The sequence below is a fragment of the Gopherus flavomarginatus genome, chromosome 1, assembly GCF_025201925.1.
Source record: "Gopherus flavomarginatus isolate rGopFla2 chromosome 1, rGopFla2.mat.asm, whole genome shotgun sequence".
NCBI lineage: Eukaryota > Metazoa > Chordata > Testudines > Testudinidae > Gopherus > Gopherus flavomarginatus.
In genome coordinates, this window is record NC_066617.1 from 58,507,564 (window position 1) to 58,530,732 (window position 23,169).

The 23,169-nt window shown below is 42.2% G+C and overlaps 1 protein-coding gene across 7 annotated transcripts in view; it reads right to left on the reverse strand.

Moving 5' to 3' along the window:
• The window catches only part of PRICKLE1 (prickle planar cell polarity protein 1), a 107,705-nt gene that overhangs the window by 7,216 nt on the left and 77,320 nt on the right, over positions 1–23,169 (reverse strand). For 4 of the 7 annotated variants that reach the window (XM_050936134.1, XM_050936136.1, XM_050936137.1 and 1 more), the window contains one exon: positions 872–1,054. In XM_050936134.1, coding sequence (XP_050792091.1) covers positions 872–1,003 — 132 coding nt within the window. In that variant the 5' untranslated portion in view covers positions 1,004–1,054. Of the gene's footprint in view, positions 1–871; positions 1,055–9,944; positions 10,183–11,219; positions 11,362–23,169 lie in introns of those variants that run through there. The other 3 variants (XM_050936135.1, XM_050936140.1, XM_050936139.1) reach the window with 3 other exon arrangements.

Here is a 23,169-nt window from a genome sequence, read left to right on the forward strand (position 1 = left end):
TTTAATCATGAAGAGAGTCTCTGGAAAACAAAAAGTAGATCTTTTGCTCCTGCATACATCGGCAGACCACCTGAACTAGAGATGCTCAGCTCCCTTGACATGTTACACGTAGTCTAGTAGTCACCCTACCCATTTATACAGGAACAACAGAACTCAATGCTGGTCAAACACCTTATGAATCATCTATACCAGATCCTGCAGTACTGTTGCTGGATCTTCTTTTTAACTAGAAGTTTATTTAAGAACCTATTTTTGAACATTTGATCAACATAGCAACTTGCTCCCTTAGCAATCAGTGTCATTGTTCTATTTCCATTATTTTCTTATACTTAGAAAGGTTTCATTTTCAGTTTTAGGCAGTTTAGTTGAGGAAAAACAACCATCCAAAACAAAAAATGGAACAGTCCTAAACTCCTCTCCCCTCCAACTGTAAAAATCAACTCCAAAAGGCATGCAAGAGAGAAATCATTGCATGAATAAGTGGCAATATGTACAGTTAAACAATTTTAAAGCAGCGCCAGAAATAGTTTTATTTAAATACATCATATTTAAAAGAAACGTCCCATTTCACACGTCAAATATTTACTTATTTAGAAAAATTAAGAATTGGAAAGTATATTATTTCTATTATAAAAGTGTCCAGTGATGATTTTTCTTTTAATATAGGCTCCCCAATAACAGAAGCTGTTTAACCTTTCTCTCCATTAAGATAGGTCATTAGAAGAAAAAATTTTGCTAAAGCACACTTAACTTACATCTTATTAGGAAGCTATACAACAAGTCTTTCATCAGTGGCAACACATGATATTTAGTAAGAGATGAAATTATAGCTATTTTGATTAATTTTAAAAATAAGAGTCTCAGTTCCTACCTGTTCTGGTCTAAGACCTGGTGGAACCCAGGTATATTCTTCCAAGGCACAGCCAGAGTCGTCATCAGATGTTGAGCTTCGTTGACACCCAAAGGTAAGATTGTTAACTTTTGGCTCCATCTCCAAAGGCATAGTGTAGTGTGTAGTGTCAGCTATTCAGTTGCAGTTCATCAAGAAACTGTTCTGAAAAGATGAGATTACGAAAGAGTTAACAAAACAGGAAAAGCCTCATGGAAGTGATCTCGGAGTAGGGGTAGAAGGGCATCAAACAAGTTAAATATTTGAAATACTATTGTGGAAAAGTGATTGCTATAAAATACATCATGAAAGGGAGATGCTTCTATTGATACGTCACTGGGAATTTAGATTATATGCACAGCATGAAATACTGATCTTTAGTAAAATTCATTAGTGTCTTGGCAGGACAATCAGCCTGACCACCTGGGATTAAGAAGACATTTCCTCCAACAGTATAACATTGCACAATTAACCTGTATTTACATTCAGAATTTCAAGCAACTCTCTTATCATTGGCGTAAGTGCTGATGCAACTCCACTGATGCTAGATCATGCATAGAAAGTTTTACCAGCATGGTACGTAAGCCCTTTCAAATCACGTCTAAACATCACAGCAGTATAATACTTGTGGCTGGACACATTACCAGTCCCACCATTGCCAATATCAATGAAGTTGTACAAGTGCTAGACCAGTGGTGGAAGAAGGACTTTAAATTCTCATGGTAGACAATGCTGTAGGTACAGTATCTGAGTTTTATCTCCTTCAAGCATCCAACGCAAATGGCAGTAGACATTTAATTACTATATCTTTTTTTTAAGATACACATTTATTGTAAATCATTGTTGAGCTAGTCTATACCTTCCTACCCTCACAAAAAGATGAAACTGACTATTCCATTTTGCTATTGCTACAATACTAAAAGGTTCCACCAAAAAAACCCCACCACGAATAATGAAGTTTACACATGCCTTGAGAATGTATCCACTAATTTTAGCCTACTGCTAGTTAGAATAACAAAGTTATAAATCCTGAAAAAACATTGTTTTTTAGAGATGCCAACAGACTTATTGCAGTGCACAGCAGCACTGTAATAAAGATTGCTTACATCATAACTCATTATTCTAAGTACAACAGTAGGTCTCCTACCCAACCCACTGTAAGAACTGCATATTTTCACAAAGCATGTTGGATGTTAAATAAATCCCTAAAATTTTATTTCAGTTTTTGCTGAAGTGGTAAACTTAGTATATCTAAATAAATTAAAACTAAAATTAAGTTACACCAGTGCATATTATAAAGAAAGGTAAGCATTAACATGTAGAGGTTTTCCTTCATTTACTATTTTGTGCAGTATTTTAAAAGAGCATGGATGCCAGAAGGCAGACCTTAGCCCAACCAACCACTAAATTTGACTTTACTTCACCCTTGACAAAAGTAAAGATGACCTCATTTCCTCTTCTACTGTTCAGAGTTTGTGACCTTTTAAATAAGTCATTTTAAAACAGGTGCAGCTCATTCATGTCTTCAATGTAAAAAAAATCTTTATGAACATCAGTTCATTCATTCAGTCCTCAATTACTAGTGTTAATAAAAGTCATGAGCAATTTAGTGTGGATACTATATTGTCTTGAATATTACTGTTGCTAAAACAAGTAACAAAAAACAATGATCATCTACTGAATAATTTATAAAAATGATCAGTAGGCAGATCTCAAAGTTCACTTTGGGTATCTAAAATACATAGATAAACATCTTATCTATAAACTAATTTCCTTTGAAAGCAGATACAGAAGAAATAATTTGTTCAAAGAAAATTCCTCTCTCATGTTAGTAGAAATAAAATCATCCAGTACAACAAGAGCAATAATTTCATTTTAGATCTAAGGCTATGTCAACCCTGCAAATTACTTCAGTATAATTTATGTCACTCAGGGGTGTGAAGAATCCACACCCCCTGAGCGACATAGGTTGCCTACCCCTGGTATAACCTATGGCACATGTGCCAAAGACAGCACACGAGCTGATTTTCAGTGGCACTCACACTGCGCAGGTCCTAGCCACTGCTCTGGGGGGCTCTGCATTTTAATTTAATTTTAAATGAAGCTTCTTAAACATTTTGAAACCTTATTTACTTTACATACAACAATAGTTTAGTTATATATTGTAGACTTATAAAAAGAGACCTTCTAAAAAGGTTAAAATGTATTACTGGCACGCAAAACCTTAAATTAGAATGCATAAATGAAGACTTGGCACAGCACTTCTGAAAGGTTGCCAACCCCTGTGTTATATTGACCAAAGCACAAGTGTAGACAGTGCTATGTGGCCAGAGAGCTTCTCCTACCAACATAGCTACCACCTCTCGCGGAGACAGGACTTATTAAGCTGATGGGAGAGCTCTCTCCTGTAGTCTTAGAGCATCTTCACCAGAAGCACTACAACAATGCAGCTGCACGGCTGTAAATGATGTAGTGTAGACATAACCAAGATCTCTTCCTATTCCCATAAAGCAACAGGCAAGAGGGAGTAGAATAAAGCTGGGAACTTAATGTTCTGGTAGCTATTAAAAGATGCAATTGCTAGTTATGGTTGTAGTAGGACTGTGATGCATATCTTGACCCCTAGCACAATTATAGGTGTGTCCTATTCTCAGCTATGAGATCAATGTATCATGTTTACGAGTCACACTTAAAGTCCAAGTCATTTTGGAAGGTGATCAAAGTACTAGATATACACTACTTTAGAATATCTTTCTGTAGAATTAATGAAATTAAAGCGAGATGTTTATTTGAAATGAGGGAAAACAGGGTTCGGCAACCTTTGGCATGTGGCTCACCAGGGTAAGCCCCCTGGCGGGCCAGGCCAGTTTGTTTACCTGCTGATCACAGCTCCCACTGGCTGCAGTTCGCCCTCCCAGGCCAATGAGGGTGGCGGGAAGCGGCGTGGGCCGAGGGATGTGCTGGCCGCCACTTCCCGCCACCCTCATTGGCCTGGGAGGGTGGACTGCAGCCAGTGGGAGCAGTGATCGGCCGAACCTGTGGACACGGCAGGTAAACAAACTGGCCCGGCCCGCCAGGGGGCTTACTCTGGCAAGCCACATGCCGAGGGCTGCTGATCCCTGAGGTAGATCATATTTTTAAAATGTCACTAACTACTTAAGTCTCACCTGAAATTTTCTACTTCTCACTTATTACTTTATTATATACAGTAATGTGTTTGTCAAACTGTTACCTTTCAAAACTTAATTCTGCTTAGTGAGTCTACTTTTTTTTTTTTTTTTTTTAAGAACAGTTTCATTAAGCAGTTAATTTTGGACTGTACCATGGAATAGCAAGCCTAAAGTAAGTTTCATATGAAAGGAGTAACTACATCAGCAAATATACTGAAGAGTTCAGATAATAGTATCTTTGGTCTGGCCTTCACACTCTTAAGCTAGAACAGTAATTGGATATATTCAGCTTTGTAACTAATCTTGTTGATTCAGAAATATAACAGGGAAGATGAGTAGCTGCTCAAAATACCAGTGGCTCTCATACAGTGATCAGATATACAGTTATCGGTACATATCTTCTCTAACATGTAGATTTTCTTAGACTGGTTGTCAGTTTTCTAAAGGGTGAAATTATTGCTTTGTGCCAGCAGATGGGATCTGCTCAGTGCTCATCACTGATCCCTCTAGAACAGTGGTTCCCAAACTGGGGTTCATGAACCCCCAAGGGTTTGCGAAATGTTACAGTGGGTTCTTGGGAAAAAATCCCTAATAGCAGACAGAGCTGTCCTTAGGGATCCCAGGCAGCATGGGGCCAGCAGCCCGGAGCCCCTGGACTTCCAAGAGCTAAGCAGATCAAAGCAAGCATATCTATCACACTGAGGAGATTTAAACTTCAAGACTCCTTATAAGAAATGGAAAGGGAGGTGGATATTTTTTGCTGTTTTTAAAATTAAATAGGCAGCTAGTATTGTTTTTCAAATTGTCATGAAGAACAAGTTTAAGCTTTGTTGTGATGTGCGTTGTTTGCCTGGACTGATCAAGACCTGAATGTTTGTGTAGGAGGAACTCTTTGAGTTGGCTTCTTAAATACCTTCATGCTGTTTCACATCTGATACTCCTTGATGAAACATAGGAGCCTTGTCTTATAACAGGCTTATTCAAAGTGATACAAGCTACAAAAGTGAGATCTTGGAAGAGTGTTGTGTTTTCATAATGTAATAAAAATACTATAATTAATAAATAAATAAATAGTGTGCAATTAGTATGTCATAAAAACAAATTTTATATTTCCAAAATCATTGCTTTTATACTCAGGTAAAGGAGAAAATCCCTGGAAGTATTCATTTTTAGGAGGGGGTTCACAAGACTTGACCTTTTAGTGAAAGGGGTTGACAGATTGTTAAAGTTTGGGAACCACTAGAGGCCACTCCAAATAACCCTGTAGGACATTTTATGTCTTCTACTGTCAGCATGGAAACTTGTCTCTGTTTAGAAAGATATACAAGCTGTCAGTCAGTCAGTCATGGTTTTGTACTTCTCACAGTTTCTTAATAAAAATCAATTTAAAAAAAAAATCACAAAATAAATCTGGAAAATCCTTAACATCCTCTTGTTTTGTGCTATCCTCACAGGTCATCATGGCATATAAATTAAGCCTGGAGAAAGAATGCCAGACCATCAGAGACAGAAATCACATTTGAAGTGTGACCAATGATGGCATAAATTGAAGAAAAAAAAATCTTAAAAAAATCTTATGCCTTCATTGCAGCAAAGAAAGTTTTCTTCTTTTTAACCATCAAGTCATAGTCAACAGAACTGTTTCTGGCAGTGAATCAGGGTTGTCTACCTCCTACTCTGTGGACAAAAAATGTCAACCATATTCAGAATGGACTAGCTGATTCCATGAAGGAGAGAATGTCATTAGCAAGATTGGTATGAATCAAACCCAACCACAGTACTGGGTTGTTCCAATAACCTGTATAAATATCCAATATTTAGGTATGGAAGAATTTTAAAATTCAAGTGTTACATTATTTACAGCTTAATCAAGAATGGGCAGTAACACTTGAGCAAAGAAACAGTCTTTCACTTTACTAAAGGAGATTGATTTGGAGTGAGGTGTATTTTAGTAGTCTGAGCAGAATACCGGTAACCAGAAGTTTAAACTTGGTAGTGAAAATAGTCATGTTTAAATATAAATTCACAATCACATTAGTTGTGATCAGCACTGTTTCACCCAATTTGCCACTGTAGACAAGGTCAAGGTTGTGTTCAGCACTGTCACTAGTAAGAAACCCTGGTCCCAGTACCATATACCCATGACTTCCCAACATGATACTGAACTGAGAATGTACTAGTTCTTTAAACTCAATTTTGAACTATTAATCTCGGAAAGTCAAGCCCACACTGATTCCCTGTGGCATCAGAAAAAGTCAACCTCTCTTGCTTAGTTGCTCCATCTGTAAAATGGAGAAGATAACCTTGTGAAATGAGTGAATTTATGTGGACTAGTTAATTTTACAAAGCTCTTTGCAAATGGCATTATAAGGGCTGGTCTACACTACGGGGGAAAATTGATCTTAGATACGCAACTTCAGCTACGTGAATAACGTAGCTGAAGTCAAGGTATCTAAGACTGAATTACTCACCATCCTCACAGCGCGGGATCGATGTCCGCGGCTCCCCCTGTCGATTCCGCACCTCCATTCGGGTTGGTGGAGTTACGGAATCGATATAAGTGCGTTCGGGGATCGATATATCGTGTCTAGATGAGACACGAAATATCGATCCCCGAGCAATTGATTCCTACCCGTCGATACGGCGGGTAGTGAAGACGTACCCTAAGTGTCAAGTGCTATTTCTGTGTAGGTAACTGCTGTCCTTGGTAATGTTAAGATTTACAAAGTGCACCAAGGATATATAGATGCCAGAGTTATATAATTCCAAAAAGAGGACAAGACATTGGCGGAGGAGTATCAGAGCCATTTTTCCTTTCAGACCAAGCTACTTGCGGAAACAGCTCCAGTTCTACTCATTTTTCTATGCACTGGAATTTTTTTTTAAAAACTATCTAACACATTAACCTCAAAGCTTACACCCTCTACCTCCAGTTCCTTTATGGGTATGAAGTAGGTTGAAACAGCTCTTGGGAGGGAGTGAAGGAAAGAGGGATCCTTCTCTTAGCTGGGATCTGCAAATTGAAAAACTAAACTAAAAGAAAGGGCAAGATTGCTATCAGTATGTTGGTTTTAGTAAGGGCAAGGAAGAAGCATCACAAACCACACATGCCCCCATATATATAAATTACCATTTAAACCTACATTCATTGGAAGGTTGGGAGCATTAACATGGAAGAGGTGCATTCCAGATACCAAAAACATTATTCATAAATCAAACCTGATTCTGACTATTGTGTTTCTGAATGTCTGATGTTGAACTGAAGTATCTGAAAACTATTTGTAGAACTATTTTAGTTATCAATTGTTTATAGATTACTACTTTCCCAACCCTCCTCAGAGTCCGTAAATCAAGTTTGCAAATTAAAACTGCAACAGATTAGAGCTAAAACATGTTTTGCAGTTATACTCATTCTTCAAAGTAACAGGCTTCAAAATGGTTACATATCCTAAGGAGTACAGCTGTTGAAAAAAATAGATTATTTGTTTGAGGAGGGATGCTACATGACATCTTCAAAATAAAGAAAGTTTGTTTTAAAGATCTACAAGCACTACCTCAATAATAAAGCTTCACAATCTACAAAGAGAAAAATCTTTCACTAGTGGCTTCATAATTATTAGCCATGTAATTGGATTAAAGAAAAATGTGATTAAAAAAGTTAGCCAGATATACACTAGTGAAACTGAAGTCTATCATCATCTATGGTCACTTAATAATATGAAGAGTTCTTAAGAATGAAGAGTCCATATCCCTAATTATAAATCCACTGTTACATAAAATATTAAAACTCACAGCCTAGAGAAAGGCTATTACAGAATTGTTGAAGTCAAGTGTGAAACTAATCCTTATGTTAGGATTTCCAGCTCACTGAATAAGTTCTATGGTCACCTCTGACCAGATAGAAGAGGTCATGATTTGTGAGCCCAGTAAGACACATTTCCTTTCCCAACCCCTGCTGTTTAACTCTGTCCTGCAGGGCAAATTGTTTAACCACTTTTTTGTTAAACTGCTTGTTAACAAGGCTATAGGGAATACAAGATGTATATCACATGCATCCATGCACAATACACTGAAACTGCAGCCCAAAGGGGGGAAGACTAGGGGTTAAATAAGCAGGTGAATGGAATGACCATTCCACCTCATATGATAATTCACCCTAAAGAGGAGCAAGAGTCTGTAGTAGCAATATAACCAAAAACCAATATCAGGACTATTCAGTGCGTTTCCAATAACGGTATAAGCATTACCAGAAAAACCCACTTTACTGCCGCAACTGGAGTAATTTGTTTTCCTGCTTCCCTGTTAAAAATAATGTAATTTTTGAAATCTAGCAAAACATTTGATACCAGATTTGGCACCCAGTACAAAGAAATTTGGACCCAGTTCCAAATATTACAACTTAGGTGTTAGGCATTATCAGGACTCAGTCACAGCTGCTTCAGAGGTTTAACTTATTTGCATGTACAGAATATCTAGTGAACTTTCAAAGAAACAGAACTGTACTTTATTAGATAAAGACATACAGCAGAATTCAAAGACCTCTACAGTGGATTCATTGCTAACTATACGTTGATTGGCCTTATAAATCACGCTGATGTGTTTTCTACATTTTCTAAATACACCTCTACCCCGATATACTGCTGTCCTCAGGAGCCAAAAAATCTTACTGCGTTATAGGTGAAACCATGTTATATTGAACTTGCTTTGATCCACTTGAATGCGCAGATCCCCCCCGCCCCCAGCGCTGCTTTACCACGTTATATCCGGAATTCGTTTTATATTGGGTCACGTTATATGGAGTAGAGGTGTAATGCCTAATCTAAGTATGTACACCAACCAACAGCAGAGTTGAGTAATTCACACACACACACACACACACACACTTGCCAAAATAAAGATAAAGATAATTTTTCACACTGGAAATCTGGCATTATTTTCTTTCGTGATTTCAGATATTGCAAAGACAGACTGTTTAAATTTAACAAAAGGAGGAAACACTATTACAAAGCATTGTCTTTGCCAAAATGTCTGATTTGGGCTATGTTATTTGGCTCCATCTTGGGATATAAATACAAACTGCATGTTGTGGTTACACAAGAACCAATAGTTTAGGAAGCACTGTTCTAATACGATCTTTATCTTCCATAATGGGGTACACAGATTTTTAAAAAGAGAAAGAAATCTAGCCCTTTACAGTCTCCTATTGATTTTTTTTCTAAATTTCTATTTTAAACGACTGTAGGAAACAGCAGCCAGACTTTACTCCAATGTACACATATACTCAGGTTTCACCGTCACCTGTTGGCTCCTGAACAACACTCTTCTTTGTTAAAGCTTACAGCACACTCATTGGAAACAAGTTTCCAGAGAAAATACTTCAAGAAAGTGTTCAAGAAGTCACAAGGCTAGAATTGTAAAAACAAAATTCCACACATAGCCCAGTTTATTCTGACACAGATTAATGAGGAAAATTTAAATATACATACATGCACAATTTAAAAGGTCATCTTATCTGTCAAATGTTCTATCAGCTGAAGAATTCTGAAAAACTGATATTGATTGTTCCTTGTCATTATCATAAAGGTTTTTTTTAAAAAAGTGATAAAGGGGGTTAATAATTACAAGCTAAAACCATGAGTGTACTTATATTTCATAGCAACAAGCATGTATAGCAAACAATAGGCAATACCCCTTCTCAATGCTCAATTCTAAATACCAGACATACTGCCAACAGAAATCCTCTCTTAAACCTATTATTTCAAGGCCAAGTCATTGTGGAGACTAGCTTAAAAAGATCATTCTAATCTTAGAGGGACCACCTGCATTTCAGGCAGGCCTTGTGTCCAAGGGCCAGCTGACAACAAAGTGCACATGTAACAACTCACCAATGGGAGGTTTGTTGAGTGAATGGGATCAAATGTGATGCCATCTCGTATGTCAAGTAGCACAGGAGCAGTCTGTGAACAGTTGGAGCAAACGCAGCGCAAACAGACCTGGCTTTCTTAGCTCACAGCAGCAGTAATAAGGTATCAGCGTCCAATTAACCTCCCTTGCAGCCAAGTCCTTACGGTTAAGTGGCTACAAGGCACGGCACATTACCTCTTTAGAAAGGGAGCCCAGGAGCAAGCTGCAGAGGGAAGCGAAGCCCCCCAGCTCCGACCCCTGCAGACTCGGCGCTCGCTGCTTCCCCTCGCCACTTGCCATTGCTATTTTCAACCAAGTCCCCTTCCGCCACCCCCCCCCCCCTCCACTGCTTTACACGCCAAGAAACGAAACAGGACACAGCAGCCGGCAGATCCCAGATCGCAGCCGCCACGGCCCAGGTGGGGGCCGCCAGCTCCCGTGCCCGCCGGCCAGGGCAGAGCGAGCGCCCAGCCCCAGGGGGCCGGGGAGCGAGGGGCTCGGCACTGCAGCCCGGGGACAGGCGCTAGGCTCCCGAGCCGCATCACTGGGCGATGAAAACTGGGGGCCCCTCAAGAGCCTCGTCCCCTCCCCAGGGGGTGCGCGTCCCGCGGCAGCCAGAGCGCCCCCGCCCCGACCTGCAGGCTCCTTACCTTCGGCTCCCGGCCGGCGCCGGGCTCTCCGGGGCAGTGGCCAGCGCAGGCGGGAGCGCACGGGACAGCGACCCCCCACGCTGCTGCTTTCCCCACCTCAGCAGCCCTGCAGCGCCCGGCCCGCCGCGTGCACACTACCTGCGCCTCCCTCCGCCTGAGGCGGGGCGGGCACCGCCTCTAGTCCCCTCCCGCCGGGTTAGAGACAGCACAGAGCTGCCCCTCCCCACATGCACGGGTAGTTTTTAAACGCAGCCCTCAGGCAGCCTCCTCAGAGCCCGCCCCCCCCTCCCCACACACAGCCCGGTCTCCCCAACAGACAGCACCCCCCAGCCTCCTCAAAGTCCTCCGAGACCCCCGGCTTCCTTACAGTCCACCAGCCTCCCCACACACACGCATAGCCCCTGACCCCCCGCCTCCCCAACACACCCACCTCGAGAAGCTCCTTACTCCTCTCGGAGGCTGTTTGCAACATCCTCCAACACAAGCACTAGCTCCCGCCAGGAGTGTCCCTAGGCCACATACCCCCCCTTTCCCACACACAGATGTTCTCCTTAACCCCCCACGTCAGTGGTGCCCAGCGCCGCGGGGGGAGGAACGAGCCCTTACCGACACAGCACCAAGGCTACAGCTGCTGGAGGAGGCAGAAGGTACCAGAACAAGAAGGGCCTCTTTTTGGCAGGCATGTTCAGAATCATCCTTCCCTTTCATTCACACCACTGGCTAAGAAGATGCACTGGGGAAGGACCCGCTACAAGGCAAAAAGGTTCCCTCAGCCAAATAGCTACTCCAGGGACTGAATATTTTTAGAAGTCATAAAAACTTAAGTCACAATACTGAGTACATATATTCATTCCCCCGCCCCTGTTTGGTTCCCTAATGCTATTTGTGCTTGTAATAGATCTCCCACCACACCCCCCATTGTGTGGAAAGCCTTCCTGCCTATTCATCAGAGTGCACTAAGATTTGACCTCTCTTCTGTCTATAATTCCTCCAACATCAATCCTTAGACTGTCCACTTCCAGGAACTGTCAGTCATCTGTGATCCTATATAAACGACAAGTTACCACAAATTACAAGAGTTACTTGAGAAATCCCTTATCTTCCACTTACTTCCATTTCATAAGCTCCAGGGAGCCAAATCAGTTCTATAAGCACTGATGCAAACATTTTAAAACGCCTATGTAAACTTCCCTTTTCTTTCCAACACACCACTCTGAGAATATGCGAGGCCCCCTTCCTTAACAATCATTTTGAAACTTGCCCATAACAATGAAATCAGCTCACTGGGCCAGAATTTAACAAGTTTCTGACCATTTTGAAGAGGTCCTTAACATATGTAAAGTCAGGCAAGCTTGATAAAGAGAGCTATTTTGTGTCACTCCATGAAAGGAACAATGCCAGGTAAAAGTCTGTGTACTTAAATCAAACAGGATAGTGGAAGGTGTCAAAAGTGTGCCACTAGCAAAATTCAAAGCAGCCCCATGAATAATATTACACAAATGTGACAATTTATTTATTTATACAGGATTTAATACAAAAAAACCCCCTTCATTATATACATTAACCAAACTGAAGCAAGAGGAAAGAATGTCAAAGTAGTAGAGTCAATGCTTTCATGTGCAAGACTGAAAGGTGTACTATGGCATCACAATAAATCTGGTTATTGTATATATTTGCATAATTACAAATAAAGAAATTAAGAACTCTTTAATAGCTATATAATAGGTCTAAAATCATTCATTTTATACACATTAGATATCAGTACCTAGGGACTATGGCCAATAGCAGACTGTAAATGCTGCCTTACATACAAAGGTGACACTATCAAATACTACATATATGTATTTACAGTTGCTGTAGTATTTGAGAGTCATATGATGTCTGCATTTATCAAGTGCTGGTGGACAAAAAGCAATGTAAGGTAGAATGTCAATTTTAAAAAAAAATGTTACCCAAGAACAATTTCTCTTTCACAGGGCACAGTTAAAGAGTTTAGTTGCACATATGGTTCTGCACACAACTAAACAATGGGCCCTATTGTAAAGCTTAAAATTTAAAAATACACAAACATGTTGCTGTAAATAGTTTGGTGAAATGAATAGCTCAATGGTAAAACTCTGAGTAGTTTCTCTCTCTCCAGTGCCAAGTACAGATGAGGAAAATGTTAGTATTTATTAGAGGGCATAGATACCAGAGGCTTATGGCTTTAAGTATAGAGTCTATTTAGAAAAGATTTAGCCCCGGTCAGACAACAGTGTTTGTAATACAGACATGCTTGGCTAGCAGCCAGTGTTGATTCCATCTTTGACAATAAACATTCAAAAAGGGAGGAACCACCAACATAGCTATCGCTTTTACTTCACTCTGCATTTTTAAAAGGTGGAGCCTTTCCTCCAGCTCAAAATAAACTGGCTTTTGCGCTTCCCTCCCCCATTTGACTTCAAAGGCTAGCAGGCAGTTTCCTCTGCAGAACTGTGAATTTAACCATGAACACCTAGGTCATATTTCCTTTTTCCTACTCCTAACTGATAATGATTTCCCTAGGAAAGCAAAGAACAAAGATAATTTATTAGTACTGTATCTCTGGGTCAAAGGCATAAACGCCTCTTGTTCTGAATGAATCTATGTAGCATTTTTGTAGAGATGTCTAGTGTTGGACTGGTCACAACATTAATCAGACATGCACTCCTTTCTCCTGAAGCGTGGCATAGACGCATATTCTCCAGTAGTAAAGCATCTAAAATCAACAGTACACTAGCTAACTAGATAAGGCTTCATGATTATCCAATTATGTACAGCATAAATCAACTATTTGTATGGAAGGTGGAAGTTTCAACTACTGTGGAACATTCACAGTTACTTGTTTGTTACATTTTCCAGAGCATTGTCAACTTTACAGGTTATTGCATATGAGATAGTAATAAAGTAGTTAGCAGACAATTAATGCTTCCTACAAAAATTAAATTTGAATGAGACAGACTATATCCACAGGGTGCTAAGAGGAGTCAATCTTGTCTGAAAGGGATTGTTATTGTCAAGGGCAAACACATTCAGAAAAGGAAAGGCATGAGTCATAACTGGGCTCCTCAACGGCTGCCTTTTGTTTCAGTTAGGTGGAAGACTGGTGTGGATTGCTTTTTGGGTGACTGCTAAGAAGAAAATCTAGTTTTATTCGACTGCAACCATTTTCCCACATATCCAACCTGTATCTATACTTAATTTTATGAGGTGAAAAAGATTGCTTTAAAATTATCTATTCATGGTATAGAACCAATCATTCAAAAATAAATTTGTTGGTGGAAAGGGGTCAGATAAATGAACTGTGTTCATAAATGGAAAATATTATACTTCTTACATGGGAAATAGGATGCAATTTCATGCATGAAGTTAAGCTACTTATTGCTACTGGCTGGGTAACATTAAGACAAATCAACATTTTAGCCATGAATTCTAAAATGAGAATATCCAATTTAGTATGTCAGGGCATACATAAACTGCAACATGGAACAGGAAGAAACTTTTCCTCTTCCATGGCATAATTGATTAATAATGATCGGGCATTACTGGACCACAAGGATATGAAGTTTGATGGACCAATGGTCTGGTCCATTAAGTCAAATCTTATCACAAATTAACAGCATTAGAAATCACTGATGAAAAATGTGATCTCTATTACAAAAAATAGGTCAATATTGCTTCACAAGAGATGCAGTCAGACATTAAAATTCCCTTTGCAGTTTGAGAGGAGCTTTCTCTATTTAAACTGTAGTAGAGTGACTAACTTGATCAATATTTTAATTCTGTATCACCATTCTAAATCCAATGGAAGCACGTACATCTCTTAAAAAGACATATGCCTGAAAGAAACATTACAGATTCATTCAATGCAGGGTAACAGGTGTGGTGGTGATGGCATGGCCACAAACAGCAAGGAGGACCAGCATTGTCTGTAGTGACATCATTATAAATGGCAGACCCAGATACCCATGGACCCACAATATGAAACCTATGAGAAGAAAAATAAAATATTCATCTGCCATCTGTGTCTAGTTATTACAACACCTATCTGATAACCAGCCCCAAGTCTGGTAGGGCAAGTGCTGCTCTGCTCTGTTCTTTTCCCTTTGCTCCCCTGTCATTGCTCTACTTGTTCTGTATGGGTGGACCACTGCATCTGTACAGAGTCACTCTGAAGTCAAGGGGATTCCACAGAGTTGTGAGACCTGTCCATTACTGGGAGGGGGGAATAGCAATCTCTCTGGTATATCAGCCAGTCAACTTCCCATGCCTCAATCCAAGTTCATTTGCATGAAGTAATTCTATTGATAATAACCACCATGATTTTTAAACTGTTTTTTAATGAAGTCACAATAACTTCTTAAATTAAGAAGTCAAGTGTGGCATGTATTCATTCAGACTTCGTCAATTTCAGTATTTTTATTTGTTGAGTTGAATAATCTCCCTCTGGTGGCCAACTGAACCTCTCTACCAATCCATTCATCATTAATTAAAAATGGAAACAGAAGAAATACATTTATTCTCCCTCACCTCCCCCTCGATGCATTATATTTGCTGTTGAATATTAACAACCCATATCTTTTCTATCTTTTTTTCTTGGAAACTTCTATGGACAACTAGAAAACTAATGAGGCATAAACTCTCTGAGGCAGGGATTGTCGCCAACTATGGGTAGGTCTACACTGAAAAAAAAGCAGAACAGCTGAGAGACGTAGGGCTTGTCTACACTTACAACACTGCAATGGCGCAGCTGAAGACACTACATGCACTGATGGGAGAGCTTCAGGTACTCCACCTCCCTGAGGGCAGGTCTACACTACAAGCTTGTACCAGTGCAGCTGCGCCACTGTAGTGCTTCTGGTGAAGACACTAAATCAATGGGAAAGAGTGCTCCTGTCGGCTAATAATTCCACCTCTGCGAGAGATGGTAGCTATGTCAGCAGGAGATCTCTTATCAACACAGTGATGTCTAGTACTTGCTTGTTGGCTGTCTCAGAAGACACCCAGGACTGAATAACGAAAGAGAATGAATTAACCTCTCATGCGTCCCTCACAGTTTGGGTGATGGCACAACTTGCACTAAACTTTACTGGTTCTTTGGATACAAAAGGACTTCACTCTACACTGTTATTCTGCTACCTTCCACAATCACTGAATTCATTCCAACAGTTGTTTTAATTATATGAAACAAGATCCAATCCTACAAATTTAACTTAGGGCATAACTATAAAAAGTTGGGAATGTGCAATAGGGTGACTAATAGCTTCAATGCACATCTTATGTGCCTAAGAATGCTTCCACTTAACAGCAAAACTCTCATGAGAGCAGGATCAGGCTGTATTTTACAAACCACATCAACTATGAAATCTGACAGAACCTATACATCCAAAACATGTATATTATTTCTGATTCTATGAAAAAAAATCATACCTTAAACTCTTTATCTGTAAATCCAATCTTGGGTCTAAGGGTGTCTCCAAACTAGAAACGCTACAGTGGCATAGCTGCAGCGCTGTTACATAGACACTTACTACAGTGATAGAAAGGGCTCTTCCATTGGTGCAGTAAACCCACCTCTCCAAATGGTGGCAGCTAGGTCAACAGAATAATTCTTATGTTGACCTAGGCATGTCTACACCAGAGCTTAGGTTGGCTTAATTACATCACACAGGGCATGACATTTTTCACAGCCCTGAGTGATGTAGTTAAGCTGACCTAATGTTGTAGTGTAGAAAAAGCTGTGTAGTTTAAGAGGTCTGGGCATAGGAAAGGCTGCCAGGTTATATAATCCTGGCTATTGGAGCATGTGCAAGGTAATACTGCATGGAGGACACCATTTTGTAAAGCACATATTTCTGTACATGGTCTGTGGAGGTGCACAAAATTAGTATCCGGTCCACAGCACAGCAAAGGCTGGACCACCCTGGGCTACATCATAAATGCTAGAGCTGCCTGCACAACACCAGTCTCCCCTCCATCCTGGACACTGCAAAAGCTTGTCTACACAGTCTCAGGTCTACGCCATGGGAGGAGAAGGATACTAAGAGTTAGTTACAAGACTTGGTCTCTGTTGTCTCTTCTGTAGAGCCTTCCCACCACCACTAGCAGGTTTACAATGGCTCCAAGCCCACAGTGTAGGGGCCCATTAAGGGCCCATCTAACCCATCCACAAGGCCAGATCCGGCTCCTCACCTGGGGCAGTCAGGAGCCCAGGCCTTGCTGTGTGAGTGGCTACCAGCCAGCAAGTCCCTTTGCCTGTAAGGGGCTCACCACCCAGCAGCCAGGCTCTGTCCCATGTGGCTGGGTAGGGCTGCTGGCCATGGGCCAGTGGGTGCAGCCAGGCCGGGCTGGCTTTTGGGGGACACATTCCAGGGGTCTGCCCTGCTCCCCAGAATGGTTCCGGCTCCAATCAGTCTCTGCAGCCCACTACCTGCAAGGCCCAGCACATCTCCCTGGGGCCGAGCCACCTGGGACTGCTGCAGAGGTAGGGCCAGTCTCGGCTAGTGGAGGGGGACAGCATGGAGGACTCGGTCAGGCCCCACCCAGCAAATGAGGCCCCGCTCCAGTCTGGCAGATTGTGCTGCTCCTGAGGGGCAGACTGGCACTGGCCATGCTGCCTGCTCAGCCTGGCGGACACAGTCACCTCCCAGTGGGGTCGGTAACTGCAGCCGGGGGAGATGGAGCAGAGTGCGGGGAGTGGGTCTCGGGGGGGGGGGGGGAAATCGGGCAGCGAGGGGTGGGGGACGTGTGTTTTGAGGTGCTGGGCAGAGAGTCTGGGGGGGCCCTGGTGGAAGTCTGTGTGTGTTAGGCACTGTGCAGTTGTGGTGGTGGGACTGTGTGGGGGCACTGGGTGAGGAGGGTGGTATGCAGAACGCTATGCAGTTGTGCTGGGGAGTTTGTGTGTGGGGGGGTCTCTGGGCAAGATGATGTGGACATTGGTATTGGTGGAGAGTCTGTGGGGGGGCACTGGGCTGGGAGGCAGCGTGATGTGGTGTGCCGCATGGCCCTGCTCCCACGGTGATGGGGTGCGCTGGCAGCCAGGGCCAGTGTGAGTGGTGGCTGCTGGTTTGTAATGAGTGCTCTCACACAGGGTTGGGAAGAGCGGTGCCACCCCTGCCACACTATGTCCCATTGCCCCTTCCTGGTGCCTCGCTCCAGGGACTGGCCCCTCCTGATCCCCGCGCCATGCCTTAATGCCCACATGGGGGCCCACAAATGTTTGATGCAGGGCCCAAAAGAGGTTAATCTAGCCCTGTCCACCACCAGGGCTCCTGGGGGCTATAGTCAGAGGAGTCCCTGAAAGTGTGAGGGCAATAGGACCTGCCAGAGCCTCTGAATGGATGGCTGTAGCTTCTGGGGGGCCAACATAGATCCCTGGGGATCTGCCAGGTTTGGAAAAACAGCGGGCTTAATAGGCTTTGCTATGTGGTGGAGCAAGAGGATGATGCAGGGAGGTTTTCACAGAGAGTCCTCACAGATTTCTTCTAGAGACCCATCATGAGGTGTTCTCCCTCCCATGGGAATAAGTTGGGCCTCTAAGTGTGTGTACACCAGGGGTCGGCAACCTTTCAGAAGTGCTGTGCCAAGTCTTCATTTATTCACTTTAATTTAAGGTCTCGCATGCCAGTAATACATTTTAATATTTTCGAAGGTCTCTTTCTATAAGTCTATAATATATAAGTAAACTAGCTTTTAGTAAATAACTATTGTAAAGTAAATAAGGTTTCAAAATGTTTAAGGAGCTTCATTTAAAATTAAATGAAAATGCAGAGCTCCCCCAGACGGGTGGCCAGGACCCAGGCAGTGTGAGTGCCACTGAAAATCAACTTGCGTGCCGCCTTCAGCACCTGTGCCATAGGTTGCCTACCCCTGGTGTACACTCAAGTTGGAAATGTGATTGCTACCTGCACTAGCTTTAATCTACCTAGCACAGTTGAAATAGCAGTGAAGATGTGGCAGCAATGATCTTGGCACAGACTAGCAACATAAGTACATAACTAGGATTCTGATCAGATTTGTACGTTCCTCCACGGGTTCCATGCCACGCATCTTTGGTGCTATTTAGCCAAACTGGTATAGAAACTGATTTAGTTAACCATCAGTGCAACTTTTCAGATAAAATCAGAACAACACTCTTAAACCAAAACTAAAGCATCTACATTAAATCATTTTCTCAACCAATTTTAATTAGATCAGGACAATTTTCTTGTGTAAATAATGACTCAGTTACACTTAGACACTCCTGTTACAGACCATGTAGCTGAATAGGCGCACCTGAGGCCAGAATTTAAAGACGATGTAGTTACGATGAGAACAGAGTTTGACCTGGAAGATCTCTATTACTGATGATACATAAGTCTGAAAGAAGACAACCTGATTTTTAATTCTAGGCTGGGATGCAGGGATGGCAGTTACAATCATTTTTTTGCTTAAAGTGGGCAAATATACTCTGGCGGTCAATGAGACCCAACAATCATGGAACTCTCCTGCTTTCACAGTCGTTTTTCAGAGACCTACATGCAAATATTATATATAAAGCGCACCAAGCTCCAACACAACTCATAAGAAGAGACAACAGTTTAGGAGAACTTAATTTGGTTTGCCAGGTAATATATTTTATTGGACCAATTTCTGTCGGTGAGAGAGACAAGCTTTTGAGCTTACACAGCTTGTCTCTCTCACCAACAGCAATTGGTCCAATAAAAGATATTACTTCACCTACTTTCTCTCTCTCTTATCCTGATACTGCATCCACTTTGGTTTACTAAATTCATCTCACATGTCACCCTGAAGGCAGACAGTGATGCAATGTCGACATTAATAAATTGCTGGTCTATATGGATAAAGATACATTATACTTTGTTAACTTTCCTTTGTATAGCAAAGTAGCCGGGGTGGGAGACACCAACAGATTTATGAGCTGTCAAGACCCACTGCTGGTCAGCTCTACCAAAATGCATCACAAAAAAGAGATACTGTTTCAGTCTTTGCAAAGGAAGATCAATAGCTAAATAGCTACTAGTCTACCATATATTACAGACACCTAAGTCTGAAGACAGTCCACTTCCTGTTGAACAACAACAGAACATCTCTCTCAAAGCCAGACATTATTTCCACTTCAATAGAATCTCACTACTCTGTTTACTAGGCTTGCTTACATGGCAGGCCAGGCCATGCTCCCTCTATCAAAACTATTTCTTTAGTTCTCAGCTTTTCTAAAGTTTCCTTTTCTACTTATACAGAAACGTCGTATGCGATACAGGAACTGGAAGAAATCCTGTTTCCAGAAACATATGTTATCATCCATCAGAGATGTAACACATAGTTCAGATCTGATGTTGTTTTACTACAGTTTTTATGCTTACATGTTGTGGGTAAAAAGAATTTTTTTAAAAATGGCAATGGATTTAGTCAATTTCTTCAAATTCAGCTGAGGCTTATCCATGAAAGTTAGAAAGGGGGAAAAGCTCCCTTACTAAGGCCTTGTCTACACAACAGAGTTTTGTCAATAAAAAGTTATGTCAACACTCAAAAAGTGCTATAATAAAAATTGGTATTGCATGTTCACACTCCTTCCGTCAGCAGTGCACGTCTACAGTTGGGGCACTAGCATCGACTGTGTGAGCAGTGCACTGTGGGTACCTATCCCATAGTCCAGCTCAACACCGTCTGCTGCTAGGTCTTTTGGGAAGGCGGAGCGGATTGTGGCACACCTTGGGACCAGGCTCAATGTTCCCTGGTGCATTGCTTTCTGTCCCAGTATTCCATGGGTTTACAGCTTTCTTTCTCAGCATTTTTCAATGGCCCTTGTTTGTGAGAAGGGATGGATCCCGCAACTGTTCTTCTATGCTCTGTTAACTCATGAAGACATTGTGGATGGCCGCGCAGGTAATTGCGAAGTTCCTAACTGAAGAAGACTCCCAGTTGCCTGACATACTGTGTGATATGGATAGGAGCAACTGTAGATTACTTTTGGCATTCACAGAACAGCTGCAGAGGGTGGACTATTGCTTCTGGGCTCAGGAAACAAGCACTGAATTGTGGGATTATATGATCTTGCAGATGTGGGATGATGAGCAGTGGCTACAAAATTTTCGGACATGGAAAGCCACCTCCCTGCAACTGTGTGCGGAGCTCACCCCAGCACTGTGGCACAAGGACACCAGAATGAGAGCTGCCCCATTGGTAGAAAAGCGTGTCGCAATCGCTATGTGAAATCTGGCAATGCCAGACTACTACAGGTCAGTCGTGAATCAATTTGGAGTGGAGAAGTCAACCATTGGGGTTGCATTAATGCAAGTGTGCAGGGCAATTAATCGCATCCTGCTATGAAGGACTGTGACTCTGGGAAATGTGTGAAATAGTGGATGGCTTTGCAGAAATGGATTTCCCCAACAGTGGAGAGATGATAGATGGCACACATATTCCAATTTTGCCACCAGACCATCTTGCGATGGAGTGCATCAATAGGAAAGGGTACTTCTCATGGTGTTGCAGGCTTTGTGGATCACCATGGGTGTTTCGCTGACATCAACATGAGATGGTCTGGGAAGGTGCATGATGCATGCATCTTCAGGAACAGTGGCCTGTATAGAAAGCTACAAGCAGGGACTTTCTTTCCAGACAAGAAGATTACAGTGGGGGATGTTGAAATGCCCATAGTGATCATGGGAGACCCAGCATACCCCTTACAGCCATGGCTCATGAAACCTTACATGGGAACTTGGACAGCAGTAAGGAGTAAGTGCCAAAGGACAGTGGAAAGTGCCTTTGGTGGATTAAAGGCATGCTGGCAATGCCTTTATGGCAGATTAGACCCCAATGAGGATAATATTCCCATGGTCATGGCCGCATGTTGTACGTTGTATAATATTTGTGAAGCTAAGACTGAAAGGTTTGCTGGAGGGTGGAATGTTGAGGCAGACCACTTGGCTACTGATTTTGAGCAGCCCAATACAAGGCTATCAGAGGAGCCCAGAAGAGGGCATTTTGAATCAGGGAGGCTTTGCAGCAACACTTCGAAAATGTGAGCCAGTAACGTATATCTCTGTATTAGTGCTACAATCTTACAATACATGTAGTTTTCCTAGGTAGAAATGGTGACATTTGGGACCTTACATTCCAGTAAGCAAATGATTAAACTGTCTGTGTATGTATTGGTTGTGCCTGCTATCTCAATTTGTAGGAAACAAATAAAGATGAGTTACCATTCCAAAACGTTGCTTTTATTGCACAAGAAACACCACCACACACACACACACAGATGCTTGGTGGGAAAGGAGGTACCAGGGAAGAGCAGACTTTCAGAGATGTATGTAGGTCGAGCAATCATTTTGAAAGTTGTCCAACGAGGTGGAGTGAAGGGGAAACCGAGAAGTCCCGGAAAGTGGAAAGGATTGTGCAGGTAGAGTTTGCAAGGGCATGGAAAAGAGTTCTGAATGTGCTGCAGGGGAGGGTGGGCATGCTTCTGCTCAGTCTGCAGCATTATTAAGGACTTCAGCGTCTGCGTTTGCTCCTCCATGACTTTAATCATCCGCTCAGTAGTGTCCTTAAACTCTTGATTTTCTTTTCGGTCCTGCCTTTTGGCTTCCCTCCACCCCTTGTGTTCCCTTTTCTCTGCATTGGAGAAGTGTAGTACCTCTTGGAACGTGTCTTCTTTTGCTCCATCTTGGGCGGTTTCTTATCTGACGGAGATGCTCGGCCGGCATGTTCAGGGTGTTCCAGAAGGCCACATATACCGAAGCAGAGGGACCAATGCACAGAAACATGATTGTTATGTTCATGCACAGCATTGAAGTGTTTCAGTAAAATACACCTTTTGTAACATAACACTTTCTTACTGGCCCTTGGCAAGCACGCATCTCTGTGAACACCCAAAGCATGGTGAGTGTTGGCTTGGGGCAGGAGTGCTCTACAACTCTGCAAGGGTTGAGGTGCAGCCAACTATGGAAAAGGAGCAAAGAGTCCTGTGGCACCTTATAGACCAACAGATGTATTGGAGCATGAGCTTTCGTGGATGAATACCACTTCCGGGTATTCACCCACGAAAGCTCATGCTCCAATACGTCTGTTAGCCAAGGTGCCACAGGACTCTTTGCTGCTTTTACAGATCCAGACTAACACGGCTACCCCTCTGATACTTGACACCAGACTAGGGGGGAAAAAAAATCTAAAATTATCCCACACTTTTCCACAGGCAGGGCTCATTGTAGTAGATCTCACTGCTGAGGGTAAGCAGGGAAGCGAGTGTACATCTACTACATACTTGTGGCTTCCGCCTTGGTCCCTATGCTGCTCGCCTGTGTGCCACTTTAGTCCCTGCACAAGTGATTGCCGAATGGTGCGGGAAAGTTTCCTACAATGGAGGAAGGAACAAAGCAACTCTTCCAAGAGCCTTCGGCAGAGGATTACCTAGTGCTTCCAGGAAACTTTCCTAGAGATCTCTCTGGAAGATTCCCATAAGATCTCGGTGTGCATCACCTCCTTGTTCCACCACACTGATTGGATACACAGGGAAGTGTCCAGCACACAGAAACAC